Genomic DNA, 25,277 nt, shown 5'->3' with positions numbered 1-25,277 from the left:
GCACCCAATAGGCCAAGAACTCTCCAGCGGCACTGGTCGGGTATCTCCCACCTGGCAGGTGGTCAAGGACATCTAATAGACCTGAGCTTCCCAACCAGAATGGACTAAAGGCATGCAGGGATATCAATCCTTCCACCCTCAGGTCAGCCAAGGGCAACACAAGATGGCCCGCTGCTACTGGCTGTGGGTGTGCTGTTTACCCACCTGTGGCAAACACAGGCGATAATTTTCCTTCACACTTCAATTCTTAGCACATCAATTGGACATATTCTCTTTTACACATGAATACAGCCCAGGACTCACTCCCCACCCCAACCACACTTACAAATATCAGTGCCTCGGGGTGACTGGATGGTGCAGTCTGTTAAGTGTCTGACTCTTTGACTTCAGCTCAGAGATCCCACGATCTCTTGGTCGTGGGATCGAGCCCTGCATTGGGCTCTGTGCTCAGCATGGTGTGCGCTTGAGATTTTCTCTCTCTGCCTTTCCCACTCCTGTTCTGTCTGAAATAAATCTTAAAAAAAAAAAAAAAAATCAGGGCCTCTGCAGAACCTGCTTTGGGATCCACAGGGGAGGGAGGCTCTATACTCACAAGTAAAGAAACTTCAAGAGGCTAATTATATACATTTGAAAAGAGACTCAAGTGTACACTTCCAAACAAGGCCACCAGAGTGACAAGCTCAGATAAATATGCACAAAGATTAGGAATGTGGAAATACATTTGAAAAGAATCGTTCTTGTCAGTATTGGTTCAAAAGAACAAAGGGGAGTCTGACATGGACTCTGAAAGGTTCATGCTGCTGTACAAGGTAAAACAGAGGGTCTTTCTCCTTCGCTGGGTTCGTAATTATGAGTAGGGAAGGGCTGATTTCAGCATTACCACCATATATAAATGTCCCCCTACAAATGCACCATGCCCACACTCCCCGTCTCCCTTACGCAGCCCTTTTACTCCCCCCATTGCACATATCCCCTTCTGAATTCCTGGGATTCACTTACGGTGCTTATGGTCTGCTGTGCCTCTCTCCCCACCTGGGTGAAAGTTCCGTGAAGAAACGTGGGCTATTCACCGCTGTCTCCTTGTACCTAAAGCAGGCCCTGGCACACGCCAGGCTCTCCCCATTGTGGCGAGGAGGAATGAATGTCCTTTCCTCTCTTTGCTCATAGAGATATGCAGGCTCTCAGCAGCTCTCAGCCCACCAGATGCCTGACCAATCCCTTCTCTTGATGCCCAGTGACTGCCATGCAGCTCACTGGGTACAGAGTCCCAGGGCAGGGAGGGAATCAGGGTAGTGGAGAAGACAGGTCTGGAGGGAAGGAACATTTCAGGTCATGTGGATTGGCTTTATGGGCAGGATGAATGAAGGCTTAAAGAAGAGGACCTTGTACAGCCAGATTTCAATCTCCTCCCTTCCTCCCAGTATCCACACAGCAAATAGACAACAGTGATTTGCTTCTGAGCAAATCGCCCACCCTTCTGGGCCAGCCAGCCTGAAGCAGAGACTAGCATGTTTGCTCTTTGTACCCCTCCTATGGGCTTGCCAGTGCCTGGCCCCAACATGTGTACATCAGGAGGAGCAGCGGATGGAAGCCAGGTTTCGAGGGACCACCGCTCCTATCCCATCTCCCCCGACAGTACCAGCAAGGCAGTTCAGAAAATGGCACTTTATTTTAAGACTTGATTTTTTTGCCATGATTTTCTACCCATTCTTCCATGATGGTGTCGTCTTCTTCAACAGTGACCAGGACTTTCTTGCCCACCAGACTAAAGATGTCTTCAGGAGGGTAGCCTTTGGGCTCACCCACCTTTACCGTGAGCATGTCCAATGTTAGAACAGTGCCTTCTGGAATTTTCACTTTGGCCACCACGGACTTGCCCAGCTGTGGATAAAATGAAGATTCAGTGCCAGCCTCATAGAAATTAACTGCTTCATGTTGTTTTATACCCAAGGTCCCTGACCTCCCCAGTCTTCACAGGTACCCTGGGAGCAGGGATTCTGTTCTCCCCTCGGTGCCTAGAAGACCATCTCACATCCAGCAGGGACCTGGCCAATGTGGGGTGAATTAGGAGGCTTGGAGGGGCCTCTGGATAGAGCACACAGCCCAACAGAGCCAGGTTCAAATCCCCTTCAGGTTCGTGCAAGCCACCTAAGTGGTGGAGGTTCTCTGTAAAATGGGAGCTAACAGCACCTCCAGTTTGTCAGACGACTATAAGGATTAGCGATGATAATGTATGCAATCTACCTGGAGCACAGAATGCTTCCGAACCATGAAAATTACAATTACTTTTGTCATCATCCAGTTCAATCTTACTTTAAACACAGGAAACGGAGGTGCACAGAGGGCAGATAACTTGGCCAAAGTTGCCGGGAACCAGGATCCTGGGTCCTGGCCCATGGCCACTCTGCTCAGTAAAGTGAGACTATGGAGGGCTCACAAGGCTGAGTATGCTGCTACTCAGAGGACGGGTAAGGGGCAGGCGAGACAAGCATGTGAAGGGACTAATGGATACCAGAAGCTCATGACCAGCCTTTCTGTGTCTTGTCCAGAAAAGTTCTTGAACAAATCACTGCATCACTCGACATCCTCAATGTGAGGGCCAAGGGATCAATTCTAAAATTCCATGCTAGGACTCAAGTTCTACCAGTGGATTTACCAGATGATGCACCACCCTGCTGTAGTCACTGTTTGCCCAGGGAGCTGGGAGGTTCGAAACCAAACTAAGGGCTCAACTCTCCTTGTCAATTCTGGTGCAATTCCCTCCCGTTTTCCTCTGCAAGGCAGTTTGTTTCTTTTTACCATGACTTCTGTGTCCTGGTACATAGGCATCTTTAATCAGGCCCTACTAGAATAAAAGATGACGGCATTCCTCATACCTGCCTGGGCTTCGGACTCTGCCTCCCCCCAGACAACCACAGCAGATCAGGAGTGCCTGCACTTCTGGCAGCCCCAGGGCGCCTGGCTCTGGGAACAGAGGCCAAGGCAGGTCTAGGCCACAGCTTCTAAGAAGCCCAGACTGTCAGCGAGGCCTCACCATCCCATCCATCTGAAGGTCAATGCTGCACAGCTCACACTGCTCCCAGGGGAAGATGTGCGTCATCCCCCACCAGCCCTGGCAACAACCCACTGCCCCACCCATCCAGGGTCGCCTCTGTTTACAGATGCCTCAACAACGTATCACAGGTCCTTCCTTCTCTTGATGCCTCATGGAACCCCTGTGGCCGATGGTTTCTCAAGGCTCACCTACTCCAAGGGAGTAGGACTTCACCAGCCAGGCGTCTCATGAGGCTCCCCCTGAACCCACTTACAGCTCCTGGAGTTTAGAGCCCTGGAGGCAAAGACTCGAGAGGCTTGGTGGGAAACTACAGCAGGACCCTAGAAGGCCGCAGAAACTGCTAACACTCCCTTAAGTGACATGCTTCTCCCACTGCTAACCTGAGCCCGGACTCAGAGGGTCAGTACGGACCCCCGCAGCAGGGAAGCCCATGGCGGCCCCTCCCAGGACAGTGGAGCGGGGCAGGGTCATGCAGAACCCACCTTCTCGTTGCAGGCAATCTCACAGGGCAGCAGCTGCTTGGTCGGGGAGCCCATGGCCCTTTCCACCAGGCGCACAGACCGCACCAGCTCGGCCAGCTCTGCAGGCTCCAGCGAGGCCGAGTGGTCGCTCCCCTTCCAGGTCTTGTCCAAAGTGATGTGACGCTCCAGCACCTTGGCACCCAGAGCCACCGCAGCCACAGATATCGCTATGCCCGTTTCATGCCCAGAATACCCTATGGGAATGTCAGGGAAGAGTTTCTGATATTCCTTTAAAATAGAAAAAAAAAAGAAAGAAAGAAAGAAAGAAAAAAGGTTAAGTATTGTGACCCTTTACGCACAGAGTGTAGTCAGGCAGATCTAGGCTGGAGTCCCATTTGGGCCTCTCACTGTCTGTGCAAATACAGGCAAGACGCTAAGGCTCTCTGAGCTGCTCCTTCTTGGTATAATACCGCTACCTGCCCAGGGCTGCTCCAGATGCGTGAAAAGCACTCGGCACATCGCGATTCTCCCAAAACAATGGCTACTGTTAGCAAGAATGCAGTCTAAGAATGCTTCACATGGCACAAGCCACCAGGAGTAACAACAGAACTACAACAGAATGCCTAAACTCATTCAGAAAGCATCTGTCACATTTAATTAGCCTGAGATGCTGAAAGCCAGCATGCTGTATGCACAAACATCATTGTCAATAATATATATGGCCCAACCTTGAAACAAACCTTTGGTGGAAATGCTAAATAATTAACTAATCTGTGATCTATAATTCACTGAAGAAAACAAAAGACATTCGTCAAGCGGGTCTTGTCATTGAGGGGGACCAGAAAGCATAAATGTAGTAGAAAGACCCAGATGGGGTCTAAAAAAAGATCAGTAGGACAGCTGAGTGGCAAAGGCCCTGAAAACCAGGCCCGAGGGTGAGTGACAGACAAGGGAATGCAGGCTGTGGGGTCAGAGTGCTGGAATATGGGTGGGCCGGCCTGAGGTGGCGGAGGCGGGCAGGCCGCTGACCCTCACTGTGCCCCAGGACATGATGGCATCCTGGGTGAGAACAGAAGGGAAAGGGGGGCGGGCCATATCCAGAGAGAAAGAAAATCAAGGAAAACATCTGGAGTCACGTAAGGCAAACTGCTGATGACCGTAATCTCTGTGGGATGAGATTTCAGAAAACGTTAAGCCTCTACAGGACATATTTCAGAGCTGTTGGAGTTTTTAAAGAAAGGTCACATTTAAATTTTTAAAATGACATGATTTAGAGATGAGCTAGAAATAGAGAAAAAGCTACCACTTGGGAGAGACAGACGTTTAGGTTAAAAGGTAGCAGTGTATGCTTTCAAAAAAGGCTAATTTTTTTTTTTAAGTTAAATATGAAAACTGTGTAGCAACATGTACAAAAGTTTAGACTATCATGGGGGGGAGGGGAACAGAATGTCAAAATAGGAAACTAGTGAATTGCAGTATTGGGGTTATATGCCTGTGTATATTTAAAATTCCACTAATATAACTACAATGGTTGTGTAGGATAATTACATATACATGTCTCTAATTAAGTTAAGCTTCGGGTGCTACCAGGAGAAAGGAATGGCGGAGGCCCGAGACAACAAGAGACAGGGGATTCCAGTCCCAGCTTTGATACCAAGCTGCTGTGAGGTCTCAGCCAAGTAAGGCCTTTTCCCTCTGGGACTGGGTTTCACCATCTGTGAAATGGCTGAGGTGGAGGAGACGAAATCCTTCGAGAGAGAAAACTCCCTCAAGGCTGTCTCTGTAACCACCTTGAGCCTCATGGAGGCTCAGAATTACAGGCAAAAAATAACAGAGCTGGCCAAGAGCAGAGAGCAGGAGAAGCCAGAAGTTTCGAGACAGTCTCCTACAACTCAGTATGAAGAAAACCCAATGGGTATTTTGCATACCAGTGACCCTACTGGCCTTATTCACAGTAGTCAAAAGGCAGAAGCAGCCCAAATGTCCATCAACAAAGGGAGAGACAAATCACAGGCGGTATATACACACAACGGAATATGATGCGGCCTCAACAAGGAATGAGATCCTGGCACACGGTACAGCACGGAGGAGCCTTGCACATGGTGTGTAAATGTGCGCAGACAGACACAAGGACACATGGTGGGATTCTGCTTAGATGAGGCCTCTAGAGGAGTCAGATTCATGGAGACAGAAGCAGAATGGAGGCTGATGGGGGCTGGGGGAGAAAGGAATGGGGGACTTGGTGTTTAATGTGTACAGAGTGTCAGTCTGGGAAAATGGAAAAGTTCTGGAGATGGGTGATGGTCACATAGCCACGTGAATGTTCTTCACGCCACTGAACGGTACATCTAAAAATGGTTAAAATGGTTAAATCTTCTTTTACACACACACACACACACACAAAAGAGATGGCATACTAAGAAAGGATATGAAGCAGCAACTGACAGACGAGGGACCTCTGATGACCAATACACACAGCAGAAAGTGTATACAGACAATTATGAGAAGGCACTCCTTAAATCTCATAGGGGGAAAATGAAGATTGGTTTTTAAGAAAAATTAATTTACAATCACCCTCTATAGAATGTACCTGTTTTCTTAACTGCACAGGTGGTTCTGTTCAAATTACATGAAGCAGGTAAAGACTGATTAGAATTTTGGCTACAAGAAAGGTCCCAGCTTTCCCACGGTACTCGGCTCAAGGAACGCCACTGTGGCGTGGCCCAATCAGACAACGGCCTGCTCACCGCAATGACGCGCAGGTTGACGTCCTCGGGGGCCAGCGGGTATGCACTGGTGCACTGAAGGAAGCAGAAGTTGGGGTTGAGGGGCTTCACGATCTGATAGACTTGCTTCATGGTGTCCATCGACTGCATCCCGCTGGAGATCACCATCGGGCGGCCTGAGTGACCCAACACCAATACCATCAGCACATTCTCTTGGGGAGTTGGGACTCTCCCTCAAGCACACCCCAACTGCTGGTCCCATCATCTAAATGAACTCCACAGGGATCTCTCAGACACTGTGCCAGCCACTGTTGGGGGAGAGGGGAGCCTGGTGGATTCCTGCCCCCAACCCTGAGGAAATGGGAGACTCCCCTCACCCCCAATACTAGTGTTTAGCGAAGTGAGCTGAAGTCAGGAGGCAGAGGAATTTCACAATCCTCGGAGAAAGATGAGCATCTCGCTGGATGAAGAGGCTGCCCAGCATGGGAGGGTGAGGGGGAGCACAGCCCCCAACTCAAGGGCACAAGGGAGTATGTGAGGCCCAGAGCAGCCGCCTCCCAGCCGTGTGATCTCGCGTGCCTACTCTATGAACTAAGTACAAAGCATGATAATCCTAGAATCTGCTTCAGTGCTGGGGTTGTCAGGAGGACCAAATGAGAGGATTCATGTTGCAAGACCACTTTACAAACTGAAACAGGCAGAGGTTCGATATTACACTGTACGCACAGACTATTTCTCAAAGTCAAACTTTCTCTAAGAAGCCTTCTATATGCGTCCATATTCTCGATTTCAAGTACAACAATAATCTTTAATTTAAAAGGTTCTTGGGGCACCTGGATAGCTCAGTGGGTTAAAACCTCTGCCTTTGGCTCAGGTCATGATCCCACAATCCTGGGATCAAGCCCCACATCAGGCTCTCTGCTCTGCGGGGAGCCTGCTTCCCCCTCTCTCTGCCTGCCTTTCTGCCTGCTTGTGATCTCTGTCAAATAAATACATTAATTATTTAAAACACAAAAATTAAAAATAAATAAATAAAATGTTCTTTAAAAACTAACTTATCCTTCATGTCTTTCCTTCCAAAGTCAGCACATGGAAAAACAGAAGTATATGCTAAGTGTAAAGAGGTTTCTAACACCTGTCTTCAGGAGACTCCTCTGGTGGGCTCTACAAAGGGAATAAAAATGGGAAGATTTGGGCTTCTTCATTTTAGGGCAAAAATTAAACACTCACCTTTTTTGGCTGTCTTCTCCAGATAAGGAAAATTATTAGTGTCCCCAGATCCAACTTTGAAAAACGGAACGTTCAGCTCATGTAGAAACTCAACTGCCATCTATAAAAATCAAAGAGGGAGCTCTTTTTCACTGCTGTTCAAAATCACCATGCTCAGGTCGGGGCGAGGAGCCACAAACAGAAAAAACCCTCCTCCTGCCCAGCAAGAGAGACTCTCAAAACAACAACCGGAAAGCTGGGACAGGTGTGTTATGTCCGTCACTTCATTCAGATGCAAACCTGCATTCACAGCAACCTGTCCATTCATCCAACAAACAGTGCACGCTGGCCTGTACTGGCTTCTAGCTCTGCAAAAGAATCAGACCCCAGGCCAGACCTTCCTTCCCAAGGAGCCCAGGGTCTCATCACAAAGAGCTCATGACCTAATCTTGGTCCAGAAAACCAGGTGGTGAGAAAGTGAGTGTCCCTTGAAGGCCTTACCCTTCACTCAAAACCAAACTGCCAGGAAAGGAAGCCATTTCAACCCTTGCCACGAGTGGAAAAAATGCAGCATTTTATGGCCCAGCCCTGATCCAGTGATCCACAGCCGGCAAAGCCCATCAAACCCCCTGTCAGCCTTCAAACCCTGCTGCCCACAGGAAAAACAAACCTCGTTCACTTTTTTTTTTTAAAGATTTTATTTATTAGAGAGAGAGAGTGAGAGCGAGAGAGCAGGGGCAGAGGGAGGAGCAGACTCCCTGCTGAGCAGAGAGCCGGATACAGGGCTTGATCCCAGGACTCCAGGATCATGACCGGAGCTGAAGGCTGATGCTTAATCAACTGAACCGCACAGGTGCCCCTCATTCACTTTTTTTTTTTTTTTTTTTTTTTTCAACACAACATCACTGCGAGGGCCCTTCACCGTCCTTTACCTTCACCCTGGTTCGTCAGTAAGACTCAGGGTCAGGAAATTGTTAAGTGTCAACAAATGCTAACAGAATCAGTAGGCTACAAGTTTAAAGAGTAAAATCTCAACTTGTTATCAAATTACGAAACCCCCCAAAACTGCCTTTTATTACTTTTTTTTTTTAATTGGAGTTTGGATACCAGAAGTTAGGAGAATCAAGGTCTCGGAATGCTTCCAAATATCTAAGTTCAATCTATTGTAAAATGCTACACAGGTCTCAGAAGTAGGTTTGGAAGGCTGGATCCTTGCTTCTCACACCTGAATGTGGTACAATGATCTCCCAGGGATCTTGCTCAAATGTAATGCAAATTCTGATGCTGCTGGGTTAGGGTGGGGCCTGCAGCTCTGTGTTTCTCTTAAGTTTCTGGGTAATACTACCACTGCTGCTCCGTGAATCCTATTTCGTAAGGAGCTAGGGCTGGAAACCTAGAGGGCACAGCAGTGGCAATTCCACCGTCAGGCTCTTTACATCAACCCGAGGCTGCCCGAGCTTCCTTCCACCTTGCCCGCAGGTGATAAGCTACTCCAATCACTGGCTACACTCAGAGAAACCCACTTTCCTTCCATGTAAATCCTCTAGCATGAAGGTCAGAGCTGCAGGAGAGCCATACTCAGTGCGTAATGAGCCAGTGAACAATTCACAGGCAGTTCACAAATCCCTGGGTCCAAGAGACACCAGCCAGTGTGGCCCGAGTGCCCCTTACTCCCAGGCCTGCTAAGCTGCCTTCGCTGGAGTTCGAGTGGTGTTCCCTGTGCGGGATTTCTCCCCCACCTCTCCTGTCCCCTCCGAATTGCTCTCTCTCACCTCTCCTGTTTATGTATCTCTCATACTGTTAGCCAGCCCTGAAATGGAAGTGAAAAACATCCCTTCTAATGGGTTTATTGAACAAAGTCTACGTCTCCCACTTTTCTCATTCTATCTGGATGATGGAGAGTGTTTTTCTACCGCAAGAGGGAAAACCCTATGCTAAGTTTTCTTCCTTACAATGTACAACTCCAGAGAGTAGGGCTCATGATGATAAAGTCCCCAACAGCATGAATAGGAGAGGCAGCTGGAGCCTCTTGCAGCAGGAGGAAGGAGGGACCAAACGCAGGAGAAACACTGTGCAGAAGCTCACCTATGAGGGCTGGAAAATCTGCACGGAATTCTACAGATTCTACAGTTTTCAAACGAGAAAGAGGGGGCCCATTCATCTCTTAAGGGAAAGGGGTGTGTTCGCAGTCCTCTGGAGAACCAGCCCCACCTAGCGGCCATTCCGAACACTGCCGCTTTGGATTAATCGCTGCAGAGGGTGCCAACTGCAGTAATGGGGCAGATTCCTAGGCTGTAGTGCCGAGCCCAGGGCCCCTCAGGCTGGGTCAACACTGGTGGCATCCCCGTTCTCCATGGACTCCCCAGCTTCCCCACCCCGCTGCCCATCCCTTTTCCATGTAGGAGTACCGTGCAGCCAGGCAGCCTCACCATTCTCCTACCTCCCACCCCCCAGCACAAAGGCTTTCAGTCTCGAGAATCCACTGGTTTACACTCGCAGGAGAGGGTCCCACCAACAACCTGGTTCCGGAAAATGCTGCATTGCCAGAGCTCCCTCTTACAGGGTCCCAATAAATACAGTTGTCTAGCCTTTTTTTTTTTTTTTTTTTTAGATCCCAGTGTTTCCCACACTTAACTCAGAACCCTTGTTTATTAGGGGGAAAGGGGTGGGGGAGAGGCTTCATTACTAATAATTAATTGGTAGTAATTACTAATTAATGAGGATGGACAACGCGTGTCCACAGAACCTCCTTGCCATATCCCGGCCCACTGATCTGAGGGGTAACAGAAGCAAGAAGAGGAACTGGGAATTTTCTAAAGCCCCTTCCCCACCCCTCAGCATTTGAGATCCTGTGGAAAAGGGGCAAAGCCCACAGCAATGAGCCGGGGAGAAGAGAGGGTGCTGGAGAGCTGCCCAGCATGAGGGAATGAGGAAGGGGGAAGTACAGGGACAGTCCCAGTGGCCCTGTCAGAGCACACCACGGCTTGGGTAGAGGGTGCTCTGCTAGCGGGGTAGCAAAGGAAAGGAGAAGGGAGGAAAGGGGGTACCTCTCTCTGGGGTACCCAGCTCTGCTAGGACAGGACACTTGTGTGCGAGGGCAGCATATCCTTCAGGAGCCATCTCGACGGTTGTGGCCTCTACTGGCTTTCTCAAGAGAACTCTCCATTTAGACCTAAGGAACTCTGTTCATTTCAGTCCCGTTCCATGTGTCTCTCAGCAGCTCTGACCAGGGCTCTGGTAATTATGTTAGCCTTGATAAAATCCCACCTCACTGAAACCTTCCCTCAGCATATGAGGAATACCACTGAGAGGAGAAACGAGGCACTTGATAACTGGCTACTGCCCACAAGGAAGTCAGGGCTAAATACCCGGCGCCACCTGCCAGGTACACACAGAACAAGTGACTAACCCACTTCTTACAGCCAGGCAGACAGGACATGCTGGTTCAGAAAAGGGACCTGGCCAGCGAATTAACTCTTGTAAGGCTCTTAAGAATGCATCTCCGGGGCGCCTGGTTGGCTCCATTGTTAAGCGTCTGCCTTCCACTCAGGTCAAACCTGCTTCTCCCTCTCCCACTCACCCTGCTTGTGTTCCCTCTCTTGCTGTGTCTCATCAGATTAAAAAAAAAGAAAAGAAAAAAAAGAATGCAGGTCCCCTCATTACCTATGCCTGGGTCAGCCTGGAGGACACTTGGGAAGCATGGCATTCCGGGGCACAGATACCGCCCTGTCCAGATAGCGTGAAGCAAAACAACTTCAAAGGACTCTCAGTAACAGAACGCCTGACCACTCGCCACAGCCATGGGGGCTGGGCATCTTATCACCCTGTCTTGGCAGATGGCACAAAAAAGGGGCTCAAAAAAGGTTACACGATAAGCCTGAGCTCACAAAGGGTGAGCACCAGAACCTGAACTCAGAGCGTGTGGCCACAGAGCCCGTGTCGCCCACACCACACAGCAGGGCTTTCCTGGGGAGCAGAGGGAAAGGAGCCGAAGGGTAAGGCTGAGAGGCAGACCCCGACCACCAACACCCGGGCTCTTCTCCATCTCCCAGCTGCTCCTGCTTCTGCCTCAGCCACCTGGGAGTGAATGACATGAACAAGTGACCTTTCCTAAGGACACGATGCCAGGAGGTGCCCTCTCTCCTTCAGAGGCCACATCCGGCAGCTGAGGCACCTGGCAGCGTGGGCTGAAAAGGAAAGCCCTCATACCAGGTGCAAGTAAGTGGCCTTCGTCCTAACTTCCCTGGGTCTGCATCAGAGCTGGGAGAGCCTGTGGACAGCAGCTTATTCACACACAAAAGGAAACAGAGGCCCAGAGAGGGAAGGGGCTCGCTAGGCTCACACTGAGATCAGCTCAGAGCAGAGTCAGGGCAAGAAGCCAGCCAGATGTCCTGACGCTCAGCCTGGGTTGCCCTCCTTAACTGTAGCTAACATCTGCTCAGCGATGGCTGTGTGCTATGCTTTATGTCAATAATCACAGATAATCCCCACAACAACCTTGCAAGATGGGTTCAGGTACTAACTGTGCTTTTGCACAGAAGCACAAAGAGGCTGAATGACCTCCACCTGGACCCACCAGGGATGAGAAGCAGAAGCATATTCAAACTTGGAATTAGACCCCGGGAGTCTGCAGGCTCAACTGTGAAACCTGGGTGTGCACCTTTCAGCATGGGGCTCCCCAAGATTTGGCACTCTTAAAAATGACTTAAGGACGCTTGGAACACTGGGTGTGGTACAAAAACAATGAATACTGTTACACTGAAAAGAAATTAAAAAAAAAAAATAGCCTGACTACATGTATAGTAACAAGTGCTTAAATTGACACAGGCACATACAAAGTTGGGATGTTACTTTGTAGACATCTACTTTGTATCTTCCTGGTAAATCATATGATGAAGAAAAATTATGAATATATATACCATGAGAACATTGGTAAGAGTGATAAATTTTTAAGTGGCTTTCATTTTGGAAAATATTTTATAAATTCTAAAACCACTGAGAATATATTACAAATAAATGATTTCATTTCAGTGTAAGAATTTCCTGTAAATAAATGTATCTAAAGATTTGTTTATTCAAAAAAAAAATGACTACGGACTCTACAGGGTTTTTGCTCATGTAGGTTCTATCCATTTACAGAATTAAAACTAAGGTATTTGGGGCTTTTTAAATTTTTTATTTTGAAATAATGATAGCTTGACATGAAGCTGTAAGAAATAATACAGAGAAGATCCTCTGAACCCTTCACAGAGGTCCCCCTATAGTGACACCTTACAAAACCAGAGTACAAAATCACAACTGGAAAAGTGACATTGACGGGGTCTACTGATCGGATTAGATGTCACGATTTCTACAAGTATTCATCTGTGCGGGCGTGCATCTAATTCTATGCAGCCTGACCGTGTGCACAGACTCAACCACCAGAGTCACATTCAAAACTGTGCCATCATTCCAAGGCTTTCTGGCCACATCCACTCGCCTCCTTTCCCCTCCCTAACCACTGACAACTGCTCATCTGTTCTCCAACTCTGTAACTTTGCCATTTGCTACATACACTCAACGATATAGTATGTAACCTTTTGAGACTGGCTTTTTCACTCCATGTAATACCCTGGAGAGCCATCCAAGCTGCAGCACTTATCAGCAGTTCATTGCTTTTTATGGCTGGAACTGCTCCCCTGCTAGAGAACTCTCTGGGTTGTTCTAGTCTGGGAGCTATTACAGGTGAAGTTGTCGTGGACATGTGTGGATAAGGTTTTGTATGAATTTTAAATTATCAAATGACACCTGGTGGGCTACGCGTTAAGCATGTCTAGTTTGTGTTTTTTTAGGTATGCAATAAATGGTTATTTTTTACGGAGCTATAATTGACACATAACAGTGTATTAGTTTTGGGTGTACAAAATGATTTGATATACACACGCTGTGAAATGACTACCAAAAAAAGTTCAGTTAACATCCATCCCCACACACAGATGCAAAATATTTTCATGTGTTGTCCAGCTTACAAGAAACTACCAGGACACTGAGTAAATTGTGATAGAACACCACATGTGAACTATATTAAAATAAGGTATGTTTATAAAAAGGAGAGTACTATATATTCCAGAGTGATTACACCTTTCTGCAGTCCCACCAGCAGCCTAGGAATGCTCCATTTTCTCCACATCCTTACAACCTTTTGGTGTGATTGTCACTTTGTTTTACCAGACTGATAGCTCTGTAGCAATACCACATTGTGGTTTAAAATGGAGAAATTTTTAAAAATATTTTATTTATTTATTTATTTATTTGAGAGAGAGAGAGAGAAAGCATGAGCAGGAGGGCAGAGGGAGAGGGAGAGAGAATCTCAAGCAGACTCAGAGCTGAGCAAGGAACCCAATGCAGGGCTCAATCTCACAACCCTGAGGTCACGACGTGAGCCAAAACCAAGTCGGACACTTAACTGTGCCACTCAGGCGCCCCTAAAACTGAGAAATTTTAGAATAGACAAGCACAAAAGAAAAAACATAAATTGGACATCATTAAAACTGAAGATGTTTGTGCTTGCAAGAATACCATCAAAACATGAAAAGACAACCCAGAAGAATGGGAACCATTTCTGCAAACCAATGCCTGACTAGGGAATCATATCCAGAATATATAAAGATAGATAACCCAATTAAAAATTGCCAAAGGATGTGGGTGCCCGGGTGGCTCAGTGGGTTAAAGCCTCTGCCTTCGGCTCAGGTCATGATCCCAGGGTCCTGGGATCGAGTTCCGTACTGGGTTCCCCACTCGGTGGGGAGCCTGCTTCCTCCTCTCTCTCTGCCTGCCTCTCTGCCTAATTGTGATCTCTGTCAAAGAAATAAAATCTTTAAAAAAAAAATTGACAAAGGATGTGACAGACATTCTTCCAAAGAAGGTATACAAATGGCCAATAAGCACATGCAAAGGTGCTCAACGTCAGGGAATAGGAGTCAAAACCACGATGAGATGCCATTTCGCACTTGCTAGGACATCTAGGATCAGAAAGTCAGATTCTTCACAAATGGTTGGTGAGGACGTGGAGAAACCCAGATGCTCCTACACTGCTGGAAGGATTAGAAACTAGGTGCAGCCATTTTAGAAAACAGTCTGGCAACTGCTCCAAAGTTAAACACAGAGTTACCACGTATGCCCAAGAGAGTAAAAACATGCCCGTGCAAAACCTGTACCTGAACGTTCATAGAAGCATTATTCCTGCTAGGCAAAAAGTGGAAACGATCCCAATGTCTACCGACTGATAAGCGGGTAAGTAACACCCAGTCTCTCTGTGCTCGAGACCGTTACTCAGCCATAGCCAGGAGCGAGGCACATGAGCAACACAGACAGACCCCGAACACATCACTGCGTGGAAGAGGCCAGAAACACAGGACCACAGGCTGTCTCATTCTGTTTACCGGTAACGTCCGGAAAGGGCAAATGTGCTGAGACAGGAAGCAGTGAGAGGCTGCCCTGGGCAGAGGGAAACAAGGGGACTGAGAAAGGACTGTAAATGGGTACACAATAAAAATGCGCAGAAGTCCGCCCTGGTGAAGGCCACCACAACTCTGAAAATACTAAAATCAACTAAATGGTAAACTGTAATTGGTGAATTGTGTGGTCTGTGAAAGGAGTTGTTACTAAAATAAAAGAGCATGAAGCACACCTTTCTGTAGCCACTGCCAGGGGAATGACATCATCACACACCACACACCCTCTGGAAAACAACACTATACACTTGGGAGAGAATGACAGTGAAGAAGGTAAATCACATTTGAATATCACTGTGAAAACAGTGTGGACCTGGTAGACCTTCTGAAAGGCATCCTGACCCCCCCGGGGTTCCTGGACCACACTTTGAGAACCACTGTCATACTCTTCCCATTACTCTCATTTGTTATTGTTGCTTTCAGGTGTCACTGCCATAGAATTCCCACGTGACCATTCTTCCACTTCCCCTTTGGTCAGGTTTTAGTAAAACTGCCCTGGGGAAGCGACAATGCGGTGGAGGGTCAGGGAGTAACACCACCAAGGTTGATGATTTTTATTATTTTTTTTATTTTTTAAGGATTTACTTATTTGGGGCACCTGGGTGGCTCAGTCGGTTAAGCATTTGCCTTTGGCTCAGGTCATGCTCCTGGGGTTACAGGACAGAGCCCTGCAATGGGCTCCCTGCTCAGTGGGGAGCCTGCTCCTTCTGCCTCTGCCCCACTCATGTTCTCGCTCGCTCACTCTGCTCTCCCTTTCTCTCTCTCAAATAAAGAATGAGAGCGTGTGCTCTCTCTAATAAAGAGAGAAAGTGCATCACATGCAAGCTGGGGAGAGGAAGAGGGAGAGAATCTCAAGCAGACTCCCTATAAATGTGGAGCCCGATGGAGGGCTCAATCTCACAACCCTGAGATCATGACCTGAGCCAAAATCAAGAGTCAGATGCTTAACTGACTGAGCCACCCAGGTGCCCTAAGACTAATTTTTTTAAAAGAACACACTGAGCCGCCCAGGCGCCCCATTCGAGACTATTTTTAACAAACAGGTTAGGACTTAGTCCTCTAAATGAGAGTGCTTCTCAAATTCATTCCTCTGGGAAAGGCTGTATGCAAAGACAACACTAGAGACCCAGAACACTGCCATAATCTTTGGAAATTCATTCCAGAGCTTTGCAGTCCTGTCTTTTTTTTTTTTTTAACTTTTTTTATTAACATATGATGTATTATTAGCCCCAGGTTTACAATTCACAGCACTCACCATAGCACATACCTTCCCCCATGTCCATAACCCAACCACCCTCTCCCTACCCCTCTCTCCTTGGCAACCCTCAGTTTGTTTTGTGAGATTAGGAGTCTCTTTTATGGTTTGTTTGCCTTTCCATCCCATCTTGTTCCATTTATTCCTTTCCTATCCCCCAAACCCTCTATATTGCCTCTCAACCTCCTCATATCAGGGAGAGTGTATGATAATTGTCTTTCTCTTATTGACTTATTTCACTAAGCATAATACTTCTAGTTCCATCCACGGCGTCGCAAATGGCAGTATTTCATTTCTTTCTTTCTTTTTTCTTTTTAAGATTTCATTTCTTTTGAAAGAAAGGAATGTCTTGTTACTGACTCATTACTAAGCCAATGGGACCCAAAGTTTCACACTCAGCACAAGAAGGATTGGTAGTTTCCTTAACCCAAATCTGCCCTCTGAGGATGAAGGTTTGGCTGTCTGAGTGCTTGAGTTCTAGAGGATTGCCAGGGAGCAATCCCAAATTGCTGTGAACCCACAGTATATGACACAAGTACAAAATGAAAACAAATGCCACTTTCTAGGTGTGACCTTCCTTCCGAGGCACTAAGCATGTACCAAGATCAGGAAGTACTAAGATCAGGAGGTACTAAGGGCCAGGATCTGGGTCCACAGGGAACACACAGACAGGGTCCCATCTTGAGACATGTGCTTCATGTATACGGTCTCATCCGCTTCAGAAGACAAGCCTGCGGGTGAGGTCTCTTAATCAATGCCTTGCCATTTCCCTAAGAGGAAACAGGCCCAGGGAGATGAAAGAAGAGTGTGTTCAGGTGGGGGGTGGGGGGGCGGTTAGCTAATTAGTGACTACGGACACTCTCCCTGTGAAATGGGGAGAACTGTGCTATTTGAAGAGGTTGTTAAGAAGAGTGAATGAGTTGTGATGTTTAAAATATCTAGCAGAGAACAGGGGCACCTGTGTGGCTCAGTGGTTAAGCCGCTGCCTTCGGCTCAGGTCATGATCCCAGGACCCTGGGATCGAGCCCCGCATCGGGCTCTCTGCTCAGCAGGGAGCCTGCTTCCTCCTCTCTCTCTCTGCCTGCCTCTCTGTCTACTTACGATCTCTCTCTGTCAAATAAATAAATAAAATCTAAAAAAAAAAAAAAAAAGTCATAAAATATCTAGCAGAGAACATGGTACATCATAAATACGCAAAAAATGTCAGTTAATAGTAGAACCAAAAACAACACCCAAGTCTTTCAGATCTTAAAGCACATGCTCTTTCCTGCTTAAACTTTTTTGATTTTCAGATCCTATAAGAATCTGATAAAAACCACTAACCCTCTCTTTTGTTTGGCTCCTTCGTTTATTCCTCCAACAAATGTCTCCCAACCACCAACTACAGGCCAGGCCCCAGAGATGCCTCCATTCAGCTAGCAGTCTGGGATGGAAATGGGAGGGTTAACACACCATTACTCAAGTAACGAGAGACCAAAACAGGAGGGGTCTGAACCAAGCTGGGGAACAGGAGGAATTCCCTGAGGAAGTGTTAAGCTGGGATCAGAAAAAAGCCCAGCCACCTCTTCAGGAACACTTTCCTCAAAAAATCTGTCTCCTGGTCCCCAGAGCAGCTCTTAGGCCCAGAGGCTCTCCACCCACTTCAAGGCAATAAAGAGCAAGGTGGAAGCCCAAGGCTCCACTAAGCTCCACGAAGCCACACACACCTGGACTGATGCCCAGGCAGAGCTGAAGGACCAGGGAAAGCACACTGCACCTTCGAGACCCATTTCCTGCACGTGTGACTTTGTACAAATTTCCCAACCCCTCTGAGCCTCCATATCTTCATCTGCAAAGTGGGGCACAGTAGGGATAAAATATATTTCCTGTAAGGAAAGATGCTCTGTAAGTCATAATTCAAAAGTAGGAAATTATGATCATCAAATGCACAACTGGGTCTGAAGACTGCCAGGCTTATGAAAGCTGTAAATTAAGGGATGAATCTGTCCACAGAACTGAGGCCTGGACTTGTCATTTCCCCAAGATGCCTAGGTTCTCTGCCTCCCTGCCCCTGTTAAAACCACCAACAGCCTAGGTGACCAACAGCCCAGACTCGATTTATGTTTCCTTTCAACTGTTTATAACATATTCTGGGATTGGAACAGGGACACAAATGGTCAGGGAGGCCTACAGAATGAACTGGAATCGATTCAACTACTCTGACTGACCAAAAGTATTCCAAAAGTTTCAAGAGCCATATAAATGCTCCTAGGTTTCATCTAATGATCAATTTCTGCAAAGCCACTCTAAAGAAACAACACAGAACAAAGAAAAATGATGTTCATCTCAGCATAAGTTAGAAGCACAAAAAAACCCCAGAGTAACCTGCAATGTACACAAGTAGAGAAATAGTTACATTATAAATCCTCAAAAGATTAATTACATTGCTGGGGCACCTGGGTGCTGCAGTCAGTTAAGCATCTGACTCTGGGTTTTGACTCATGATCTTGGCTAGTGAGACCAAGCCCCAAGTCAGGTCTGCATTCAACACAGAGTCTCCATAAGTTTCTCTCTCTCTGCTCCCCCCCCCCCCCCAGATTCCCTCATCCTCAAACATATTCTCTCTCTCAAATAAATAAATACATTTTAAAATTTTTTTTAAAAAAAGTATCACACTGTTATGAAAAACTTTAAGAACAGGGCGTCTGGGTGGCTCAGTGAGTTGGGCAATGGACTCTTGCATTCAGCTCAGGTCATGACCTCAGGTTCGTTGAGATCAAGCCCCACATCAGGCTTTGCACTGAGCTGACCATGGAGCCTGCTTACAATTCTCTTTCCTCTCCCTCTGCCGCTGGCCCCACTCACTCAAGCCCATGTACATCTCTCTCAAAAATTAATAATAGTTTTTGGGGAAAAAAAGGAACTTAAAGCAAAAGATGTGAGGACTTATGTCACTTATATCTCAGTAAAGCTGGAAAGAAAAACCCAGATATGGGTAAAAACTTCTTGCATAATGTTAAATGGGAAAAGCATGCACAGAACCAAATTCTGTGCACAGAACCAAATATTCACAAATGTAGCAATCATGCAATGCACATAAGACTTAAATCTATAAAAAGAGCTACCATATAGCAATTACGGGTTAGTTTTTCCTGTTTCTAAACTTTCTAAGATGTTTATTATTTTTACAATTAAACTTTTTGCATTTGAAAAAGAGTACACAAAGGAAATCTCAAAGGGGCAGGTCACAGAGCAGACAGGACCTGAGACGTGGTACCTGCTGGACCCTTCCAGAATGCCAGCATGACCATTCTGTGAACCACTCAGGATGCCTACCAGTGCCCCCCACCCAAATCTGCCAAGGCCACGCAGCAATAGGTTGAACCCTGTCAGAAGGGAGGATTCCTGATACCTAGTCCAGGCCACTTTCCACTGGGAGAAAACTGCTCCGGCAGGGGTCTCCCAGAAGCTTGAGGGACTCGGGGATGCCAGTGTGGCTGCCCCCTACTCCCAAAGACAACTTGTTTAGAAACTTCTGGTACTCCGCCCACAAAATCCCACTGGGCCTCTGCCTCTCCTGGCCTCCCATTCAGTTGGGAATTGATACGGTTTATGTGATCGGGAACGCTAAATCTAGAAAGCACAAAAAAGGCTCAAATAAGCAATGGCTGGAGTTGACTCCAGGCCTAGCAAAGGACAGAGCAACACCAAGGGCTCACCTCATCCATGCCTGAGGCGGTGAAGAAGATGCCGATCTCCTGGGCATATCTCTGCAGCTCCTTGTACTGGGCATGGCTGAACTCCAGGTGGCGCTTGTGCTCCCCATACGTCTTCCCCCAGGAATGCTTGGACGTATAGGGCCTCTCCAAGGCTTTCCGATTAAACTTGTACTCCAACTCACTCTTCTGGAACTTGGCACAATCGGCCCCACACTCCTGCAACACACAACAGGCTCCTTTCAGTGGCCTGTCGTGGATTCTCAGAGAAAAGGGAAATGCTAGGGCAACAGCTCTGACATCAGTATCTTTAAACATAAGGTTGACTGGGGCGCCTGGGTGGCTCAGTGGGTTAAGCCGCTGCCTTCGGCTCAGGTCATGATCTCAGGGTCCTGGGATCGAGTCCCGCATCGGGCTCTCTGCTCAGCAGGGAGCCTGCTTCCTTCTCTCTCTCTCTCTGCCTGCCTCTCAGTGTACTTGTGATTTCTCTCTGTCAAATAAATAAATAAAATCTTAAAAAAAAAAAAATAAGGTTGACTGACAGAGGAAAAGGAGAAGCAAAGTCTCAAAGGAAGAGAAGGCTGGGAATGGGGCCTTCCCCTCCTGTCCCCCCTTAAAATGCAAAGAGGGAAAAAAAAAAGTGATTTTTTTTTCAGTTTATTTTATATTAAAAATAATTAAACAGCTAAGGAAGACTTTTAAGTTGGGTAACTCCGCAGAGGACAACAAAATGAGCACTGGACCAGAACTGAGGGGAAGTCAGGATGTGACTCTCACTCCTGCCTGGATAAGTCAGTCCCGCTTTCAGGACTCAGCATTTCCATCTCCATCAACAGCTGCTCTGGGCTCACTCCAGGACCTGGAGCAGCTCAGAGGAGCCCCTCATGGGCCAGGAAACAAACAACTCTGCTTTAGCTGTTCCACACTAGTGCTTTTCTGCATGGCATCTTAGTTGAACAAGAGATTCTGGGGCAAAAAGGACAAAAACAAGGACTTAGATAGGCCCAGGCCTTACTGAACAGAAACTATAACATGAAAGTTGGATTTTCCAGCTATAAAAGCTCTAATTCTATTGCCAGTCAGCCCCCGATCTCTCACAACTGCTTTTAAAAACCAGTCAATAGGGGTGCCTGGGTGGCTCAGTGGGTTAAGCCGCTGCCTTCGGCTCAGGTCATGATCTCAGGGTCCTGGGATCGAGTCCCACATTGGGCTCTCTGCTCAGTGGGGAGACTGCTTCCCTTCCTCTCTCTCTGCCTGCCTCTCTGCCTACTTGTGATCTCTCTCTGTCAAATAAATAAATAAAATATTTAAAAAAAAATAAAAATAAAAACCAGTCAATAGAAATACGGAGAAGGGGCACCTGGGTGGCCCAGTAGGTTAAAGCCTCTGCCTTCAGCTCAGGTCATGATCCCAGGGTCCTGGGATCGAGCCCCACATCGAGCTCTCTGCTCAGCAGGGAGCCTGCTTTCTCCTCTCGCTCTCTGCCTGCCTCTCTGCCTACTTGTGATCTGTCAAATAAATAAATAAAATCTTTAAAAAAAAAGAAAAAAAGAAATACGAAGGAAAAGTCTCCAGTTCACTGACATTTCTGTAGACAGAGTGATTCATGCTGCTTTTTAGCATGCTTTTTTAGCGCCTCACTTCCAGAAATACCTGTGCTAACAGTGCTGCCCCCTCTCCTGGAAAGGCCACAATATGGCATGGTCAAGAAAGTCTGAAAAACATGAGAACGGGAAGTGACCTTGGGCAACAGAGTTCTCATTGTTTAGAGGAAGATCCCCAGGCCCGGAGTAACCCGAGCAACATTGCACAGTCTCTGGCAGAGCTGGACAGATCACTTTGCTAAGGCTGCAGAGCACGTGTCTCCTGGCCCATGACTGCCACCCAGACGCTGCTACAGCCAGGCCTCCAGCAAACCAAGGAGGGGGTGGGGAGGGGGGGTGTTTAAGGAAGTGTGTCTCGGGGCGTTGCTTCCCACTCCCTTTACTTCTGAGCTCCATCTCAAGGAGTGAAAGAGACTGTCCGCTCTGGGTGAACCTTTCATTTACAGGAAGAAGATAAAAGTGAAGCAGCAGAAACTAGTAAAGACAAGAGGTCAGATAAATTTCAACTATATTCCACCTGATAGCAGTTGTTCGGAGAGAAGAACGGGTTCGTCCTCTTCTTTCCTAAAACTGAGTGATCTCTCTGTTTAATTCTATGGTTCAGAAAACACAATCACTGTCTCTGTGTTGTTTTTTTTTTTTTTAAGATTTTATTTATTTATTTGACAGAGAGAAATCACAAGTAGACGGAGAGGCAGGCAGAGAGAGAGAGAGAAGGAAGCAGGCTCCCTGCTGAGCAGAGAGCCCGATGCGGGACTCGATCCCAGGACCCTGAGATCATGACCTGAGCCGAAGGCAGCGGCCTAACCCACTGAGCCACCCAGGCGCCCCCACTGTCTCTGTTTTACTACAACGATGATTGTGGTCAAGTTTTTATTGATTCTCTCCTGGCCAAAAAACCCAAAACAAAACAAAAGCAGCAAAACTCCAGGATGGGCCAAGCTGTGATGCTCCCTTTGCTGCAAAATTTGGAAATTAAAAGTTATATTCAGCTAGTAAATCTTTAATTGTATATTTATAAATTGTATATATATATGTATGTATATATATAAATTGTAAATTTATAACTTATATATATTAATATATTTTGTTGTAAGAAAATAAAAATAATTGAAAGAGCTCAACTTTTAACACTGCAAATAGATTGATTTCATTGCATGAGTTACTCTGGGTAACTAAACGTACGAATATGACTTTATCTGGCAACAAAGACTTTTTTAAAAATCCTAAAATACAAGGATTTCACAAGATTCCACTACTTTAAGTTTAAAAAACAAACACACACATTTTAAAATAAATGAAACTGAAGCCTAGTGAGGAAAAGTCACCTGCCCAAGATTATTCAGCCGACAAATGGCATCTTCACACCAGTCCACTGTTCCTTCCACTCTACCACAGGCTCAACCTCTTCATTCTCCTCTCCTCGCCCCAGAAGCAACCTCCAAAATTAAGAGAAAAAGAAAAAAAAAAGCTTTGTTTCTATGGCTTCAAAATCTCTGGGTGTTTTTACAACCTCAGCATTCAGAGGTCACACCTCCGCGAACAGGTTGTTCCCTAAATTATGAGCAGGAATTTCCCCCCTAGAAACAATGTTACAGCACAAAGGCTAGCACCCTCTGGTTAGGAGCAAAGCTATGAATTCCAGTATTTACTATGTGCCCTTGGACAAGTCACTTCTCTGAGCCTTTAAAATGAAACCAATAGAATCCACCATGTTGTGTTGTAGGAATGAAGTGAGATGGTGCATTTAAAACATTTGGTCCGGGGCACCTGGGTGGCTCAGTGGGTTAAAGCCTCTGCTTTCAGCTTGGGTCATGATCCCAGAGTCCTGGGATGGAGCCCTGCATCAGGCTCTCTGCTCAGCAGAGAGCCTGCTTCTCCCTCTCCCTCTGCCTGCTTCTCTGCCTACTTGTGATCTCTGTCTGCCAAATAAATAAATAAAATCTTTTCATAAATAAATAAAACATTTGGTCCATTTAGTGCAGCTGTCACTCTTTAAAAGTATTTTTTTATGATTCAGTAGGCTTCCAAAAAAGCAAGTTAGTCCTGAAAGAAGAACAAGATAAATACCTAATCACACTGATGACAGGGGAACAGCTTTCAGGAAAGGGAAGCGGGGGAAAAAGGACGGAGTGAACCAGAAGAGAGAGAGCAAGAAGCGTGGACAGTGACAATGCAACTTGAGGAGAGATAGATGAGAGCCAGCCTTGTGGGGAAGGATTGGAAAAAGCATCCAAGTAGACCTGTACAGGAATAGAAATTTGCCAAGACGGAGCACTGAATATTCCTAAACCTCCTACTGCTAATAGCTAACATTTATTGAGTCCTCAGCAAGTACTGTGCTTAGAGCTTTAAATAAATCATCCCATTTGAGCCTTACAACTCTGAGGTAAGTACTATTATCAACCCGACCTTCAAATGATGAAACTGAGGCTCGCAGAGGTTTAGCAGCCGGCCCACGTTCACACAGCTGGTAAGTGGTGGCCGCTGAATTTGAACCCAGAGCCCTGGCATTTTAACTGTCTCACTTTCCAAACACAAGCAATGCCAAATGAAAAGCAACTTCCAGGTGCTTCAGAACTCGCTGGAAGTAACTCAGTGTCGCTGAAAGAGGTCAGAAACGAAAAATGGCAGGCAGGAAGGAACCAGGTCATTAAGGTCCTGAAGGCTATGTTCAAGGGTTTCAACTCCACCCGTGGACAACGGGGAGCCAGTGAAGGTGTGAGGCAGGGGTACGACCTGACCAAACCTCGGTTTAAGGAAGATTATTCTGCCACCAGGAGGGGGCAAAGGTCGGGTTGGGCGGCAACCGCAGGAACGCGGACCAGTGAGGAGGGTGGGGAGGGATGAGCAGGATTCCAGAGATTTAGAAACGGAACTGGCGAGCGGGACGTCGGGCCGCACGCGGGCTACGGACAGAAGCAGAGCCCAGCAGTCCCGGCTCCCCGCCGCCCCGCCCCCGGCCCCGCCCCCGGTCCCCGCCCCGCCCCCGGCCGGCGCCCTTTCCCTCCCGGGCTCTGCCCTCACCTTGGCCGTGCGGATCATGCGCTTGGCCACTTCTAGGTCGCCCTGGTGGTTCTGGCCGATCTCGGCAATGATGAAGCACGGGTGCTGCCCGCCCACCCAGCGCCCGGGACACAGCTCCAGCTCCAGCGGCATCGCTGCGGGTCGCGTTTCGGCGCTCCACCGCCCACCTCGAGTCCCGTCCGCGGCCCAGTGGGGAACCACGCGCCGTCCCGGCCACGTCAGCTCCGCCACGTTAGTCAGCGGCCGCGCAGCCAATCCGCGGGCCCCAACTCGCTGCCGCCAGCCAATCGAGGGAAGGGGCGGAGCCTCCCGCGAGCGGGGCGGTGCGGCGGGACGAGGAAATCAAGCTCGGTTCTCTTCGGCGGGGCTCCAGGTTCCCGGGCTGGTAGCGAGGCCCGGGGGGTCGCGGCCTCTCTGCTTCACCTGTGAGCCAACATTCTCCTAAGAGGAATGGAGCGGGGAAGACGGCTGCCTTGGGCTCGGGGAGAGCGCGCCCTGCGGTGTAATGGAAAAAATGAATTTGGGAGTTGGAATTAGAGCTGCTTTGAGCACAGGTGCTGCCACTAACCGGTTCTTGATCGTGAATACGTTAGTCTTTAGTCTTCCTGAACGTTATTTTCCTTTTCTCCGAAATGGGGGAATTATATAGGTTCGTGAGATGATGTATGGAAAACCCTGATCACGGTGCTTGGCCTGTAGTAAGGTTTCACAGTAAGCGGATGAACAGCGTGGATGAGCAGCGAGGAATGAGC

At 47.5% G+C, this 25,277-nt stretch overlaps 1 protein-coding gene across 2 annotated transcripts; it reads right to left on the bottom strand.

Annotated features, from left to right (window-relative positions):
• Positions 1-1,650: 1,650 nt before the first annotated feature.
• Positions 1,651-24,792, bottom strand: NANS (N-acetylneuraminate synthase). 2 transcript variants are annotated; one of them, XM_082694954.1, is made up of 6 exons: positions 24,526-24,792; positions 19,898-20,113; positions 7,473-7,572; positions 6,264-6,418; positions 3,538-3,804; positions 1,651-1,881 (listed from the first exon to the last, which is right to left on the bottom strand). In XM_082694954.1, exons 1-6 carry the CDS (start codon positions 24,655-24,657, stop codon positions 1,672-1,674), a joined length of 1,080 nt encoding a protein of 359 aa, XP_082551080.1. In that variant the 5' UTR covers positions 24,658-24,792; the 3' UTR covers positions 1,651-1,671. The 2 variants fall into 2 exon arrangements, with proteins under 2 accessions (XP_082551080.1, XP_082551081.1); XM_082694955.1 differs by lacking the exon at positions 24,526-24,792 and adding an exon at positions 22,827-22,932.
• Positions 24,793-25,277: the final 485 nt, after the last annotated feature.

This window comes from Mustela nivalis (assembly GCF_964662115.1).
Source record: "Mustela nivalis genome assembly, chromosome: 13".
Classification (NCBI taxonomy): domain Eukaryota; kingdom Metazoa; phylum Chordata; class Mammalia; order Carnivora; family Mustelidae; genus Mustela; species Mustela nivalis.
This window is presented reverse-complemented; position numbering and strand designations above follow the sequence as displayed.